Source organism: Maniola hyperantus, chromosome 17, assembly GCF_902806685.2.
Source record: "Maniola hyperantus chromosome 17, iAphHyp1.2, whole genome shotgun sequence".
Classification (NCBI taxonomy): domain Eukaryota; kingdom Metazoa; phylum Arthropoda; class Insecta; order Lepidoptera; family Nymphalidae; genus Maniola; species Maniola hyperantus.
The window spans coordinates 12,957,964-12,974,670 of NC_048552.1; the positions used below are offsets into that span (position 1 = coordinate 12,957,964).

General features: G+C 37.7%; 1 protein-coding gene across 1 annotated transcript in view; it reads left to right on the forward strand.

The window, feature by feature from the left end:
* LOC117990037 (microtubule-associated protein futsch-like) overlaps window positions 1-16,707 on the forward strand; it is a 179,873-nt gene that overhangs the window by 136,510 nt on the left and 26,656 nt on the right. Inside the window, 44 exon segments of the mRNA XM_034977471.2 lie at window positions 5,720-5,901; window positions 6,395-6,566; window positions 7,016-7,426; window positions 7,429-7,484; window positions 7,486-7,801; window positions 7,804-7,850; window positions 7,852-7,993; window positions 7,996-8,101; window positions 8,103-8,203; window positions 8,206-8,252; window positions 8,254-8,478; window positions 8,480-8,744; window positions 8,747-8,886; window positions 8,888-8,982; window positions 8,984-9,020; window positions 9,022-9,070; window positions 9,073-9,124; window positions 9,126-9,177; window positions 9,179-9,476; window positions 9,479-9,546; window positions 9,548-9,721; window positions 9,723-9,999; window positions 10,002-10,052; window positions 10,055-10,225; window positions 10,228-10,436; window positions 10,438-10,590; window positions 10,592-10,702; window positions 10,704-10,743; window positions 10,746-10,784; window positions 10,787-11,236; window positions 11,239-11,304; window positions 11,307-11,382; window positions 11,384-11,446; window positions 11,448-11,548; window positions 11,551-11,649; window positions 11,691-11,867; window positions 11,870-11,905; window positions 12,270-12,427; window positions 12,508-12,729; window positions 13,050-13,213; window positions 13,215-13,368; window positions 13,422-13,681; window positions 14,350-14,415; window positions 14,598-16,705. Coding sequence (XP_034833362.2) covers window positions 5,720-5,901; window positions 6,395-6,566; window positions 7,016-7,426; window positions 7,429-7,484; window positions 7,486-7,801; window positions 7,804-7,850; window positions 7,852-7,993; window positions 7,996-8,101; window positions 8,103-8,203; window positions 8,206-8,252; window positions 8,254-8,478; window positions 8,480-8,744; window positions 8,747-8,886; window positions 8,888-8,982; window positions 8,984-9,020; window positions 9,022-9,070; window positions 9,073-9,124; window positions 9,126-9,177; window positions 9,179-9,476; window positions 9,479-9,546; window positions 9,548-9,721; window positions 9,723-9,999; window positions 10,002-10,052; window positions 10,055-10,225; window positions 10,228-10,436; window positions 10,438-10,590; window positions 10,592-10,702; window positions 10,704-10,743; window positions 10,746-10,784; window positions 10,787-11,236; window positions 11,239-11,304; window positions 11,307-11,382; window positions 11,384-11,446; window positions 11,448-11,548; window positions 11,551-11,649; window positions 11,691-11,867; window positions 11,870-11,905; window positions 12,270-12,427; window positions 12,508-12,729; window positions 13,050-13,213; window positions 13,215-13,368; window positions 13,422-13,681; window positions 14,350-14,415; window positions 14,598-16,705 — 8,286 coding nt within the window.

Sequence of the window (16,707 nt, forward strand, 5' to 3'; positions counted from 1 at the left end):
TCTAATAGATAAGCAACTACCGTGCCACTAAAAGTAGGTACTATAGTCCCTCTCCCTCAATCAGAGATACCTACTTGCCTGTGAAATGTTATTCCTTCTATTTTACGTTCGCTTCAGCTATTAGAGCCTAGTATACCTACTGCAAGTTGCAACCTACCAATGCACAATAACTTCAAAAAGAAAAATTGTATTCCATTTTGAGAACAAATCAAATATTTATTCAAAATAATATAACCTCACTTCATGTTTTTTTATCAAAATTTAACAAAATACATTTTGACAAACAAAAAAGTGCCATGGTGATAAGGACAAAAAATTATCATTCGTCACGTTCTGTTATGAGCTTAAATGCATTTACCTACCTATCTCGCTTTAACAGTAATAGTCACAATAGAGCTACGTCTATAATCTATAGTCTTAGTGCTAAAAAAATTTTACGAGACATTTCACCGCAATTAATAGCCTCATCTGGTGACAGAAGGGCTGGCTCATTTTTTGCGCAACGGATCAGCCTGGCTGTCCAGCGCGGAAATGCAGCCAGTATTCTTGGCACCATTCCACGCGGTCATGATTTATATAGTAACTAGCTTATGCTCGCGACTTCGTCCGCGTGGACTACACAAATTTCAATCCCCTATTTCACCCCCTTAGGGGTTGAATTTTCAAAAATCCTTTCTTAGCGGATGCCTACGTCATAATAGCTATCTGCATGCCAAATTTCAGCCCGATCCGTCCAGTAGTTTAAGCTGTGCGTTGATAGATCAGTCAGTCAGTCATTCAGTCAGTCAGTCAGTCAGTCACCTTTTCCTTTTATATAAAGTAATTAGAGTAATTAGATATAGTAATTAGATTAGATTAGATTAGATAAGGCTAGCTTTAAGTTTTACTGTAATATTTTCTTTAAAAAAAAAAAATCTATAGGTACTTGCTCTGAGATGGCACATGGTTTTCCAACGTAGGTACTTGTATATGACCATTCCAGCGTAGGTATGTATATCTACGCTAGTCATTTGTCTAGACTCTAGACCATCACATCACTGGTCTAGAGTCTAGACATACTCGTAATATCTCGACCCTTTCATTAGTCCGCTGAAATAAAAATTCCACAGCAATACAAAGCCCTAAGTATTCTCTCATGGCTCCAAACAATACGAATATATAAACAACTAGAGGATACCCGCGACTTCATCCGCGTGGATTTAAGTTTTTTTTAAATCCTGTGGGAACTCTTTGATTTTCCGGGATAAAAAGTAGCCTATGTCCTTCCCCGGGATGTAAGCTACCAAATTCTGTCTGCTAGCTTTTCACGGCTCAACAGTGTAACCGATTTGAATGAAATTCGATACAGAGTTAGTTATAGTTGATGTCCTTCCCCGGGAAGTAAGATAACTACTAAGGTAGTACTTCCTTCCTTGTCCGGGATGCTTACATCCCGGACAAGGAAGGAAGTCTGTTAAAAAGGCGGACCATTTTTTTTCCACAAGTCTGTAAAATACGCGATGAAGCCTAGAGTAATTAAACGGGGTAATATTTCTCTGCTGATATTACAAGTTACATATTACACTGGTAATAACGAGTATATTTCCAATCCATACTAATATTATAAATGCGAAAGTGTGTCTGTCTGTCTGCTAGATTTTCACGGCCCAACAATTTAACCGATTTTGATGAAATTTAGTACAGAGGTAGCTTGCAACCCGGGAAAGGACATAGGCTACTTTTTATCCCGGAAAATTTAGGAGTTCCCACGGGAAGTCGCGGGCATCATCTAGTTATAATATAATATCTCACACCCGGCTTTACTCACGTGTTTAGTCGACGTTATCCCGACTAGTTTTGAACCCATCCGGGGTCCGTTATAATTAAATAATATACACCACCAACACACAACACCACATAGATCTTCCAAAAACACACTCAACCTGAGTTTCACTCCGAGACGTCCGGATCATCTCAAAGATCTGTCAAAAATTCATCAGTTAAAATTTATTTTGCGATTGAATTGATACCATAATAATTAATCAAAAGGCGTCAACCCTGAATTGTTCACTAGTTCACATAGCTATGTTATTGTAGCTCACTGAATCCTGCTCGCTTGTTGTGCAAATTGCCCTTTTGTTCCCATCCTGGCGCCGCGCCAGCGATACGTATGTCTTTTACACATTTTGTGAATTGTTACCCCGAACTCAGTAAGGGGTTTTTAGTTTCACTCGTAAAATGGTTCCTGTTCAGGGTAATGAAATGAAATGAAATGAAATAATTTTATTTGTTAAATATGGGTATTGGTTTAGTTGCAAGCTGCAGCAGTGAATAGGGTATTTTACCCTTTTCAGGGTTCCATACCTCAAAAGGAAAAACGGAACCCTTATAAGATCACTTTGTCTGTCTGTCTGTCTGTCGGTCTGTCAAGATACCTACAGGGTACTTCCCGTTGACCTAGAATCATGAAATTTGGAAGGTCATAGCAGACATTAGGGGAAAAATCTGAAAACCGTGAATTTGTGGTTACATCTCACAAAAAAAATTAAATTGTGGTCATGAACTAAAAATTTGTATTTTTAATTTTCGAAGTAAGATAACTAAATCAAGTGGGGGTATCATATGAAAGGGCTTCACCTGTGCATTCTAAAACAGATTTTTATTTATTTTTATGCATCATAGTTTTTGAATTATCGTGCAAAATGTCGAAAAATAGAACTGTAGTACGGAACCCTCGTTGTGCGAGCCTGATTCGCACTTGGCTGGTTTTTGAAAGTAGGTAACTTAATTTGGTCCTAAGGTGATAATAAATTACCAAAAATTCACCAAAATTTCATTCGGTCGATAAATGCAATAAAAATGCATTTATGAATTATGTTTGTATTTTTAATTTCCCCGCGAAACCGCTAGCCGCCATTTTATTTAGGTTCATGAGCTGTTGTGACGTCACACGGATTGATAAGTAACGGCATTTTCTACAATCCATGTGACGTCATAGTCGGAATTCATGATGGCGGCTACAGTTTCGTGCGTTTCGTATTCGGAAAACAGAATTTAAAAAGTCAAATCTTTAAAATGTATTATAAAATTCAATCATTATAACTGCAATTAACATATTTCGATTGCTCATTGCTAATATGTAGTAGCTGGTAGGTATCTTGTTTACACATCCAAGAAGGTCAGTGATATACTCTATCCTTGGATTGAAGTCTCTCAGCCGTACTCAGAGTCGCTAATCGTTATTTAAGACTAGCTGACCCTGCGAACTTCGTTTCGCCTAACAGTCGATTCAAATTTTTTAATTTTTTTTTAAATATCAATTCACTATCAGAAATTCTAAAATCCCCACGATTTAGGACTTCAGTACTTTGCAGCATCAGGATTGAGGAGTTAGGATCCGAAGTTCAATGATGTAGCCTATGCTTGGTACCTAAAATAATTTTGCATCATCCGCAGTTCCTGAAACATTATAGTTTAGGAGTGCTGTACCCTACATCATCAGGGTTGAGGAGTTGAGACTTGAAGTCTGAGAATAAAGTCGTTACTTGGTACCTACAATATGAATTCACTATGAACACTTCCTGAATCTTGATAACTCAGGCGGGCAGTAACCCTGCAGCATCAGGATTAAGGAGTTGAATCCAGAATTTTTTTATGTGACCACCACGAAAACTTTTTTGTTGATTTAAAAAAAAAAATTGCAAATCGGTCCAGAAACCTCGAAAAAATCGATGTAGAAAAAAGAACCACCTCATTTTTGACAGTCGGTTAAAAACCGATTACCTTGAAATATTTACGGAACATTTTTTAAAATATCCCCTTTCTAACAAAAAAAGAATGAATGAAATCGGACTACGCGTTAATGAATTACAACTCAGTATACATTTTAACTTTCATCCCCTCTCCTACGGGAACCATGCTGAATTTCGGGATAAAAAGTATCCTATATTCTTCCTCATAGTATGACCTCAAATCGTACCAAGTTTCATTGGAATCCATTCAGTAGTTTCAGCGTGATGCGCGGCCGTGATACAGACAGACAGACAGACAGACAGACAGACAGACAGACAGACAGACAGACAGACAGACAGATAGACAGACAGACAGACAAAAATGAAAAAAATTACAGTTTTGTGTTCAGTATCGATTATAGAGTGCCCTCGAAAAAAATTTTTCAAAATATCTTCAATGTACAGAATTTGACCTGTTACAGTTTTATTATAAGTATTGATATTGATGATTGATGATTGATTGAGTTAAAACGAGACAGATTTATGTGAGATAAATAGCTCTGTCTCGTTTTTACTCAATCTTAAGTAATGATTTAGTGACTCTGAGTACGGTCGCAAGTTACCTACGTAATGCCATACAATTAATGATAGAAACAACAAGCGCTTCAAAATTTAATTTATTGAGGCTCGTGATTACTTTCGATGAAAAATGCGAATGCTTTAAGATGGACTAGTTTAAAAATAGATTTGAAATATTTAAAAATACTCGTAAACACAGCGAAAACAATGTTATTCCAAAATTCATCGCATCCGCCGAATTTTGGAGATTATTAATTTTTATTTTCTCGGTTTCGAGTTCACGCTTTCATTGAAAATAAACACAATGCTATCTTTTAGTGCACTTTTGGAGTTCATCTTTTGTTCATTCCATTGAATGGATGCTTCATTTACCTTCAGTTTATTTTGGATATTTATTTTTAGGACAGTGGTTTTTATATTTCCTTTAAACTAAGTACTTATCGAGAAATTCTTTTTCAATTTGTTGATATAATATTTCTTAATAGTTACTCAGATTTTATTCGTCTACAATCTTCGTGTTTTTTAAACGTACCTAATAAATATTCTCTATTATGCGAATATATTTTGACCTAGCATGTGGGTTATTATTATTTAGGGCTCATTGAGTAGGGTAAGAATATTTTTTTTATTTTAAAAATATAAGGAAATGGGGGGCCGTAAAAGTTGTCAGTTTTAGACGATTTTTGTGACACGAACTATCTTAAAACTAAACTACATAGTTAGGAATATGAAATTTCGGTATATTATGTATAATAAGTCCCACAAATTGCTAATGCGCGTGGCCACCGTTTTAGTGACGTCAGCATTAGACTGAAGTTTGGAGCTGACGGTATATTTTTACTTAAATATACCATCTGATGTGATAGCCCAGTGGTTAGGACGTCCGCCTTCTGGTCGGAGGTCGGGGGTTCGATCCCGGGCACGCACCTCTAACTTTTCGGAGTTATATGTGCGTTTTATGAAATTAAATATCACTCGCTTTAACGGTGAAGAAAACATCGTGAGGAAACCTGCATGGCTGAGAGTTCTCCATAATGTTCTCAAAGGTGTGTGAAGTCTACCAATTCGAACATGGCCAGCGTGGTAGACTATGGCCAAAACCCTTCTCGCTCTCACGAGACCCGTGCTCTGTAGTGAGCCGGCGATGGGTTGATCATGATGATGATTATACGTCAAATGACGTCATTTCGATGTTAATGAGACATATAGCCAGCGCAATAGCAATTTGCGGGACATATACCATGTACTGTTTTTAAATAACAAATACTGTTAACAACGATTTATAAAATAGTTTTTATTTTACGATTTATTGCGATGTCTAGCTCGGAAAAGAAATATTTCATACCAGCATTAGCCCCCCTTTTTTAGGTACACCGTATTTATGAAATCATCTAACATTCAGAGTTTGATGAAATCTTGTAACATTCCAGTTGACGGGGGCTTCTCCCGCAAGGCTTGCTGGTGGGACTTCGCTCGGCACCTCGACCGCTTGGACGCAGTCCTGTTCACTCGTATCAACAACTGCTCGGTGTCTGGCATGGCCTCCGTGCTGCACCGCAAGGCGACAGCCAGCGTCTACCCCCAGATTGGACACTTCTTTTGCAACCTTGAAGTGAGTAATACATGGAGTCTCTATTCTCTACCTACTCCGTTTGAATGCGGTGTTATTCACGTGGAACAACTACTGGTTTCTAGTTGTCTACAGCTTTTAAAGTTTATTTTTAAAACAGCTATGACACATAGACAAACATACAGACGGAACTGGACGAAACTATAACGATTCCTTGTTGTATACTATGGAAGCTTAAAAAGAAGGTGACCAAAGTGGGTAGGTACCTGGGTCTCGGGGAACCGGGGAGAACTTTGGTCGGCCCCTTGGTTCACCGGGGAAATGGTACTCTATGTTTTTTATTTTTTTATTTGTTGTTTTTTGGATGAATAGTGCCGATTTCACCAAAGTCGACTGACGTTTAATCGAGGAATGAATTGGGCGTAATATCAGTTTTTGTACAAAACATTATCAAATTGGATACTTTGGTGAATCATCAGCCCTTAGTAATTTATTTATTCAAATTCCTCACGAATCTTCCATTGATACATTTCAGGAACGCCGCGCGTTAGCTAGTCCTGACGGCGACAAGGACTCAGACCCCCTGCTGGTGAGCCTGCTGCAGACCGGCTCCGACATGATGACGGACCTCCGGCACTTGAACCTCAAGCCGCAGCTCTGCTACCGAAGCCCCGACCCCGTTAACCTGTATCACAAAGTTGGACATGGTAAGAACTTTAGAGTATGTGCAGCTTTCCACCTTCCATTTCCGGGGGTGCCTTCTTGACTCCCTACAAATTATTTTATCTCTCCTCCTTGTCCCATATGTGCACGCTTCTGCTGTGTGGTTCTGGCCTGGCATCTGCACGCTCCGAGCTGCTTCACCTCATGTGCCAATGGAACGCGATTCCCGTAGCCAGTTGTAGTTTTCTGCCGAGGCCCCTACGTATGATCCCGTCCATCATCATCGTCAGCAGGTCCTCGTAGAGGGACGCTCCCGTACTTGCCTAATTGTGACTGCGTGGCTATTTTATGGCGGATAAACAGAATAAGCCCTGAGGGTGATTACAGTGCCTCTCTTTTGGGCTAGGGCCCTCCTTTCCGAATAACTTAATATAATCATTTTTATTTCTTGAACATTTTGACCGTTGACTTAATGTTTTTTTTCTTTTTTCAGGAACATTAGACATGTACGTACTCAATCCGTCCAAGGACTCAAAATACGTTCGTGATTTTCTGAAACGATGGCATAGCAGTGAACAAAAGTTATTCGAAGGAGCTAGTATATCAGGACAATTTAATTTTCCCATTCCAACTTAGTGTCATATGTGCGCTTTAGTATGGAGGCCAGCGAATCCAGACGATACGATCACTAGGATAATGTTTCCAGGATCAACCCCACAGCACAAAATATTTGAAGGACTAGAAAGATTAAGACATTTAGAATTTCTTCAGCATCCCACTTATACTGGGCGGCAGATGACACCCGCAGCACCAGCGCCCACTGCGACGACCGTAACCACAACCGTAAAACAGACAAAGCAGCCACTAACAAAAGTTAGTAAAGAAAGAAGTATTATTTCCGAAAGGAAGAGGAAAAAACTCTTGACACAGAACCTAAAGTAATGAGAGACGAAACCGATTCCTAAAAATATTATTGATAATAGATTATTAAGCGAACTTGTAGATGGTGATGATAAGAAAATTGAATCAGTTTTACAAGAAGCTATCACTGCTAGAATAGACACTAAATTAGATGATAAATTTGCTCAATATGAGAGCACTGTATTGGATGGCTTACCAAAAAAGAAGGATGCTAAAAAAAAGACGACTGATAAAAAAATGAAAACGTATTGATAGACTGATGATATTAGAGAAACTATTTTTAAAGCCACTGAATCAAAAAAGCCTGAAACTGAAACTAAATTAAAAACAGAACTTAGGAAAAAGCCTGAAAAAACGAAACAGATGTGACAATGACGCCAACAACAAAAAGCAAAGTTAGTGCTCGGAACAACGCAGAAAATATCTGATAAGAAAACAACAACTATGCTCGACAAAAAAGGAGCCCTCGATGACAAAAAATCTCCTCCTACAACTCCAAAAAAAATAATAGACACCAAAACAGCTCCAATGCCCATAAAAGATAAGTTAGAGCTAAAACAAGAAAACTAAGTCCAAGTAGTACACCAGCTAAAAGTACTAAAGAAGCAAATAACCGACGAGTTGTTGAATCGAAATACAAACAAGCTTCACCAAAGCGGACTTAGCACAAAAAGTGCAGATAAAAGAGATCCGAAAACAAAACGAGAACCTATTTCTCGTAGACCCAGACCATTAGCTTCACCTATAAAAGGAATGAAAGCATTAAAAGTCCATCTAAATCAATGAAAACCATTAAAGCAGATACATCCTAAGTTGAAAGGTCTTCAGAGAGTCAATTACGAAGATATATTGAAAGAAGCGAAAAAGTCAGATGAGGATACCTCCAAATCGATAGATTATATAAAGCAACAAGAACTAGATGACAGAGAAGAACAAGAAATTGTAAGAGAAATTGAAGCTGTATTCAACAGAGATAGTGAAGCTGAAGAAAAAATTGAATTTGTTGGAAGATCTGATATAGAAAAGATTACATGTTGTATTAGATGAGGCTAAAACTGAAACGACTGGTGACGGAGAATTTGAAGAAGAATATCTAATCATAGAAAAAGAAGAAGTTGATCAATATACCGAAGAATCAATAGCTGACAAAGAAAGCATACAAGAAGATGAACAAAAACATTTAAAAGATACAGAAGATTCTGAAAAGAAAAAGATGAAAATTGAAACATCTACTGAAGAACAGCAGGATTATGTTAAAGAACAAATAAAGACAGAAATATTAAATGAAAAGAAGCCAAAGGAATTGAATCAAAAGATCAATCTGTAAGTGTGGAAGAAAAACAGGATATCAGTAGTGAAAAGAAAACTTCTGATAGCAAAAGTGGCATTGCTAAACCTAAAGACTCTCAAGAAAATATTGTACAAGAGTCACATCTGGATGAAAAAAGTATCTACTACTATTGAATCAGGTGCAACTACTGCACCAACTCTCCCTGAAGATGAACGTATACCTTTGGATGACATTAAAGAAGATTATCAGTGAAGAAAAACATGTAAAAGAAGAAACCAAAGAAAATTATGCATCCGCAAACACTAATTGACCTCCATAAACCTGCATCCATTGAAAAAGTCATAAAATAGAACCTTCTGCGCCTATTCGAGAATCGTTAAAACTCCAGATGAGTCGCTGACTTACCCTTACATGAAGAAGTAGACTACCGAACCTATGAAGATAAAAAAAACTCCAGGTGAAGATGATTATAAACATAAGTTGGTATTAGTTATGATCATGAAATTAAAGTACCAAGAAGATTTACCTCTTTTAGACACAGAATCAAAAATGCCATCGAAAGTGATGAAAACTATTCAAGATGATATTATTATTAAAACTGCTCAACGCCCTTCACATGCTGAGCTAGTCACCGTTACTCCTGGCTCGGCACCTGAGTCTCCAATGTATCATGACCAAATGAAAATATCCATATTGTCTGGGCAAGAATTAGAACCAGTTAAGGAGTACGATGATACTGCATTTATTATGGCCAATATACCGAAAAATTAAGGGAAACTCATATAACAACAGTTCATTCGCCAATAAAAGAATGATTTAGTTGTGATAGAAGAAATTCGTACCATGCCTGAAAAAATACCATCAATACCAGAGGATGTGGAAAAAGAAATAGAAGAAGCAAGTAAATTAGATATATCTGAAAAACCTTTATTAAGTCCCAAAGATGTAGAGAAAATTGTAGCTGATGTTGCCGAAGTACTAAAGTCCGGATAAAAGTTTAGAGGAGCTAATAGCAGAAAAGTCACCAATGTTACGGAAATCTCCTGAAATATTCAGCGCATTTAATGTAGCGGATGAGAGCACTATTCAAGCAACAAAAAAATTCTTGTTTGCTGAAATAGAAAAAAAATGTGAGGAACAAAAAGTTTTAAAAACAGATAGCGGACTGACGAAATTGGAGCAAGGCACTCTAGAAAAAGACCAAAGAATTCAGAAAGAAGAGAAAAGTCCGGTGAAATCACTAGCTTCTGAAGATAATATAAGTGATGTTCTGATAAAACAGTTCTAAGTGAAGGTAAAAGAGTCAAACGCGATATAAAAGAGATAATAATAAGGATGAAATAATTAAAAAGAAGACTGCAACCCAGTTATGGATTTTCAACTGTTTTCACAAAAAACATGATGAAAAGAGATCATGTTATAAAAGATGCCGATGTTGATGTATATCAACCCGAAAAGAGACTAATGTAACGCTAGATTCAGCACAAACATTAAAAAACTCGAAGAAAAAATAGCAGATTTAAAGAAAAAAAGAGATAAGACATTTGAAAAATCAGTTCCTAAAATCCTAAAAGTCGATGATATACAGAAAAAGAGGTTCATGAAGTTAAAAGAAGATAGCACCATCGATAATCAATTTTTAAAAACAAAAAAAAGTGATATCAACTTCAGTAAAGCTCTTGAAAAAGAACCTGCTACTGAGAAGAACAACATCTAGTCATGAATTGTTGATCAAAAAGGAGGAAACGACAGATACTCGTATGGAAATTACTACATCTATAAAGAAATTAGATGAAGTGACCAGTCCTGAGATTATTCAAGACATTAAAGATTATTCAAAACCTGTTGCAGTTGAGTGATTCATTAAAAATAAAATCACATATCGATTCTGACAAACTTGATGAAAAGCAAGTAAGTTTAGAAAAGGATGCAACAAAATTTTTGAAAGATAGTGAAATACTTTCAAATGTTCGATGGTGATGAAGGAAAAGGTCTAAAACTAGAAGAAAAGAAAAAGAAAGTAAATCAATGATAAGTAGTTTCATGAATAAATTGACGAAAAAATTAGCAAGGCAAAAGAATTGTTTACTAAAAAGACCGACAAAGCTTTTGAACAAGATGATACCTCAGAAATAAGATATCTCCTACGAAATTAGATGAATACAAAATATGACGAGCAAACTTTAGTAATTGAAAGATTTGATGAGATTATTTTACCTAAAGTCCAACTATTTGAGCATATATGATTGTACTTGTTTCATTTCAAAAGGAATATTGAAGAAGAGCTTTCAAAATTTAAGATATTTGGTGAACCAAAAGAAAGTGTAAACATAAAAAAAGAAAACATTAGGATGGAACAAGTTACGATTGTGAGAACGACTATCACTAAAATGATAACGACGAAATATGCGAATACTAACGGTGTTGTACAAAAAATTAAAACTGTCACAATTATAACAATAACGGACAGCCACCCTGATGGCAACTCTTCAATAAAAGTTGATGGAATACAACATTGAGAGAAGTTGAAGATATTGAATCAAATATGATAAGAATTTAACATAGAGAAGAAGTACAACGAGTGAAGAAAATTATGAAGAAAAATCTTTAAATGTAAATGGCAGATAGTGATTCCAAAAACTAACCAATAACTACTAAAACATTTTTAAGAAAATAGAAAAGCTTGAAAAAGATTGTTAAAACCACTTTGAACTGAAACTGATATCATCTTTGCAAATAATTTAACAGAAAATGTCAAAACAAAAAAGCTATGTATTTATGATTACAATACATCAAGTAAAGAATTAACTAATGAAGAGTCGTCAAAATCTTTGTATCATCACAAAAGTATTTAAATGATATATCTAACATGCCAACTCAGTTACCAGATATATTTTCAGTTCAAAAACAAATAATAAAAAACCATACAATTATCAAAAATATCGGGAAAAGAAATAGTGTCCAGACAAGATGAGCCAATTGAAATGAACTGTCACTGTAAAGTCCCATGACAAAGAACAGATCGTTGAGAAACTCAGTCAAAAAGAGACAAGTACTACTAAAAGAGGAAATTCTGAAAATAAAACCTAGCGAAAAAGACTAAGTCCTGCAAAAGAAGTGCTAAGTCCTGAAAAACAACAGAAAAAGAGCCAAGCCCTGTTAAAGCAACAAGTCCCCAGCCCAGTCAAGAAGAAATCATTAACCTGTCATTGATAAGCCAAAAGTAAGGAATCATTCCTGACAAAGAGTTGTTTCACCAGTAATACCACAGAAAAGGAACTAAGTCCTGCAAGAGAACTAAAGGCTCCAAGCCCAGTCAAAGAAAGCATCACTGAACCTTCGTTGACAGACATTGCAGGAAAAAGAACCAAGTCCTGCTAAAGAGGTAGTTTTAACTGTAAAATCATCTGACAAAGGACCTGGTGCTGTGAAAGATGAGCATTAGTCCTGAAAACAAGCTGCAGAGGAATTAAGTCCTGTCAAAGAGGTGGTTTCGCCAGCGAAATCTATTGAGAAAGAATCTAGTCCTGCAAAGAAGAGCTAAGTCCTGAAGAACCGTCAGAAAAAGGAACCAAGTCCATCAAAGAGATGGGCTTACCAGTAAAAGCATCTGAAAAAGAACCTAGTCCTATGAAAGAAGCACTTAGTCCTAAAAAACGTACAGTAAAGGAACAAAGTCCTATCAAAGAGGTGGTTTTGGCCAGTAAAACCTTTTGAAAACGAACCTTCGCCTCTGAAAGAAGTGCTTAGTCCTGAAAAAACCATCAAAAAAGAAACCAAGTCCTGTCGAAGCAGTAGTTTCTTCAGTACAACTACCCGAGAAAGATCCTAGTACTGTGAAAGAAGTGCTTAGTCCTCAAAAACTAACAGAAAAGGGACCAAGTCCTGCTAAAGAAGTGGTTTCATTAAAACCATCCGAGAAAGTACCAAGTCCTCCGAGAGATGTGCATAGTCCTGAAAACCAGCAAAAAGGAACAAGTCCTGTAAAGGAGGTGGTTTGCCATAAAACCTACTGAGAAAGATACTAGTCCTATTAAGGAAGTTCTGAGTCCCCAAAACCAGCAGAAAAGAAACCAAGTCCTTTAAGAAGTGTTTCACTAAAACTATCCGAGAAAGAAGCAACTCCCTCCAAAAGATGTATATAGGTCATGAAAACAGTAGAAAAAGAACAAAGTCCTGTTGTAGAAATAGTTTTCTTCGTACATGAGAAAGAACCTAGTCCTGTGAAAGAAGTACTTAGTCCTGAAAAAATCAACAGAAAAGGAACCAAGTCCTGCCAAATTGGTTCACTAAAACAATCCGAGAAAGAACCTAGTCCTGCAAAGATTTGCTTAGTCCTAAAAAACAAACAGAAATGGAACCAAGTCATGTTAAAGAGGTGGGTTTGCCAGCAAAACCTACTGAGAAAGAATCTAGTCCTACGAAGGAAATTCTAAGTATTGAAGAATCAGCACAAAAGGAACCGAGTCCGTTGAAAGAGATTGGAGTCACCGGTGAAACCATCCGAGAAAGTATCTAGTCCTGTGAAGGAAGTGCTCAGTCCTGAAAAACCAGCAGCAAAGGAACCATGTCCTGTCAAAGAAATGGTTTTGCCAGTTAAACTAGCCAAGAAAGAACCTAGTCCTACAACAGATGTGCCTTAGTCCTCAAGAACAAGCAGAGAAGGAGAAGAGTCCTGTCAAAAGAGTGGGTTTCACCAGTTAAACCTGCTGAGAAAGATCTAGTCTTGCGAAGGACGTTCTTAGGTCCTGATAAATCAGCAGAAAAGGAACCAAGTCCATTTAAAGAGGCTGTGTCACCATTAAAAACCATTCGAGAAAGACATAGTCCTCTGAAAGAAGTAGTTTGTCCTGAAAAACCAGCAGACCAAGGACCAAGTCTGCTAAAGAGGTGGTTTTGTCAGAAAAACTTACTGAGAAGCAACTTAGTCCTGAGAAAGAATGCTTAGTCCGGAAAAACCAACAGAAAAAGGAACGAAGTCCTGCTAAAGAGGGGTTTTGTCAGAAAAACTTACTGATAAGCAACCTAGTCCTGAGAAAGTAAGGCTTAGTCCCTGAAAAAGCAGCAGCTAAGGAACCAGTCCTGCTAAAAAGGTGGTTTTTCCAGAAAAACCTTACTGGGAAGCAACCTAGTCCTGAGAAAGAGTGCTTAGGTCCGGAAAAACCACAGAAAAAGAAAACAGTCCTTCTAAAGAGTGTTCTGACAGAAAAACTGACTGAGAAAACAACCTAGTCCTGAGAAAGAAGTGCTTAGGTCCGGTTAACCAACAGAAAAGGAACCAAGTCCTCCTAAGAGGTGGGTTCACCAAAACTTTCCGAGAAAGAACCTAGTCCTGGCAAAAAGATATGCATAGTCCTGAAAAAACAAGCAGAAAAGTAACCAGTCCTGCTGAAGAGGTGGGTTTTCCCAGAAAAAACAACTAGGTCTTGCGAAGAAGTGCTTAGTCCAGAAAAGGATCCAGAGTTCCTGCTAAAGACGGCGTTTCACTAAAACCAATTGAGAAAGAACTAGTTCTGGCAAAGATATGCATATGCCCTGAAAGACAAGTAACAGAAGGAAACCAAGTCCTGTTAAAGAGGTGGTTTTGCTAGAAAAACTTACTGAAAACAACCTAGTCTTGAGAAAGAAGTGCTTACTCCAGAAAAACTCAACAGAAAACGGAACCAAGTCTCTCTAAAGAGGTGTGCTCACAAACCAAAATTTCCTGGAAAAGGAACCTCGTCTGGCAAAAGATATGCATAGTCCTGAAAAATCAACAGAAAAGGAACCAAGTCCTGCCAAAAAAGGTGGTTTTGGTCAGAAAAACTTACTGAGAAGCAACCTAGTCCTGAGATAGAAGTGATTAGTCCGGAAAAAACAACAGAAAAAAACCAAGTCCTCCTAAAGAGTTGGGTTCACCAAAACCTTCCGAGAAAGAATCTAGTCTGGCAAAAGAAGTGCTTAGTCCGGAAAAACCAACAGAAAAGGAACCAAGTCCTGCTAAAGAGGTGATTTCACCAAAACTTTCCGAGAAAGAACCTAGTCCGGCAAAAGATATGCATAGTCCTGAAAAACAAGCTGAAAAGGAACCAAGTCCTGCTAAAGAGGTGGTTTTGTCAGAAAAACTTACTGAGAAGCAACTTAGTCCTGAGAAAGAAGTGCTTAGTCCGGAAAAACCAACAGAAAAGGAACCAAGTCCTCCTAAAGAGGTGGGTTCACTAAAACTTTCCACGAAAGAACCTAGTCCGGCAAAAGATATGCATAGTCCTGAAAAACAAACTGAAAAGGAACCAAGTCCTGCTAAAGAGGTGGTTTTGTCAGAAAAACTTACTGAGAAGAAACTTAGTCCTGAGAAAGAAGTGCTTAGTCCGGAAAAACCAACAGAAAAGGAACCAAGTCCTGCTAAAGAGGTGATTTCACCAAAACTTTTCGAGAAAGAACCTAGTCCGGCAAAAGATATGCATAGTCCTGAAAAACAAGCAGAAAAGGGGCCAAGTCCTGCAAAAGAGGTGGTTTTATCAGAAAAACTTACTGAGAAGCAACCTAGTCATGAGATAAAAATGCTTAGTCCTGAAAAACCAGTTGACAAGGAACCAAGTCCTGCTAAAGAGGTGATTTCACCAAAACTTTCCGAGAAAGAACCTACTCCGGCAAAGGATATGCATAGTCCTGACAAACAAGCAGAAAAGGAACCAAGTCCTGCTACAGAGGTGGTTTTATCAGAAAAACTTACTGAAAAACAACTAAGTCTTGGAAAAGAAGTGCTTAGTCCGGAAAAACCAACAGAAAAGGAACCAAGTCCTGCTAAAGAGGTGGTTTTGTCAGAAAAACTTACTGAGAAGCAACTTAGTCCTGAGAAAGAAGTGCTTAGTCCGGAAAAACCAACAGAAAAGGAACCAAGTCCTCCTAAAGAGGTGGGTTTACTAAAACTTTCCGCGAAAGAACCTAGTCCGGCAAAAGATATGCATAGTCCTGAAAAACAATCAGAAAAGGAACCAAGTCCTGCTAAAGTGGTGGTTTTGTCAGAAAAACTTACTGAGAAGCAACTTAGTCTGGAGAAAGAAGTGCTTAGTCCGAAAAAACCAACAGAAAAGGAACCGAGTCCTCCTAAAGAGGTGGGTTTACCAAAACTTTCCGAGAAAGAACCTAGTCCGGCAAAAGATATGCATAGTCCTGAAAAACAAGCAGAAAAGGAATCAAGTCCTGCTAAAGAGGTGGTTTTGCCAGAAAAACTTACTGAGAAACAACCTAGACTTGAGGAAGAAGTGCTTAGTCCGGAAAAACCTACAGAAAAGGAACCAAGTCCATTTAAAGAGGCTGTGTCACCATTTAAACCATTCGAGAAAGAACCTAGTCCTCTGAAAGAAGTAGTTGGTCCTGAAAAAGCAGCAGACAAGGAACCAAGTCCTGCTAAAGAGGTGGTTTTCCCAGAAAAACTTACTGAGATAATACCTAGTCTTGAGAAAGAAGTGCTTAGTACGATAATACCAACAGAAAAGGAACTAAGTTCTGCTAAAGACGGTGTTTCGCCAAAGCCATTCGAGAAAGAACCTAGTCCGGCAAAAGATATGCACAGTCCTGAAAAACAAGCAGAAAAGGAACCAAGTCCTGCCGAAGAGGTGGTTTTGTCAGAAAAACTTACTAAGAAGCAACCTAGTCCTGAGAAAAAAATGCTTAGTCCTGAAAAACCAGCAGACAAGGAACCAAGTCCTGCTAAAGAGGTGATTTCACCAAAACTTTCCGAGAAAGAACCTAGTCCGGCAAAACATATGCATAGTCCTGAAAAACAAGCAGAAAAGTGGCCAAGTACTGCTAAAGAGGTGGTTTTATCAGAAAAACTTACTGAGAAGCAACCTAGTCCTGAGAAAGAAGTGCTTAGTCCGGAAGAAACCAACAGAAAAGGAAGCAAGTCCTCCTAAAGAGGTGGGTTCACTAAAACTTCCACGAAAGAACCTAGTCCGGCAAAAGATATGCATAGTCCTGAAAAACAAGCT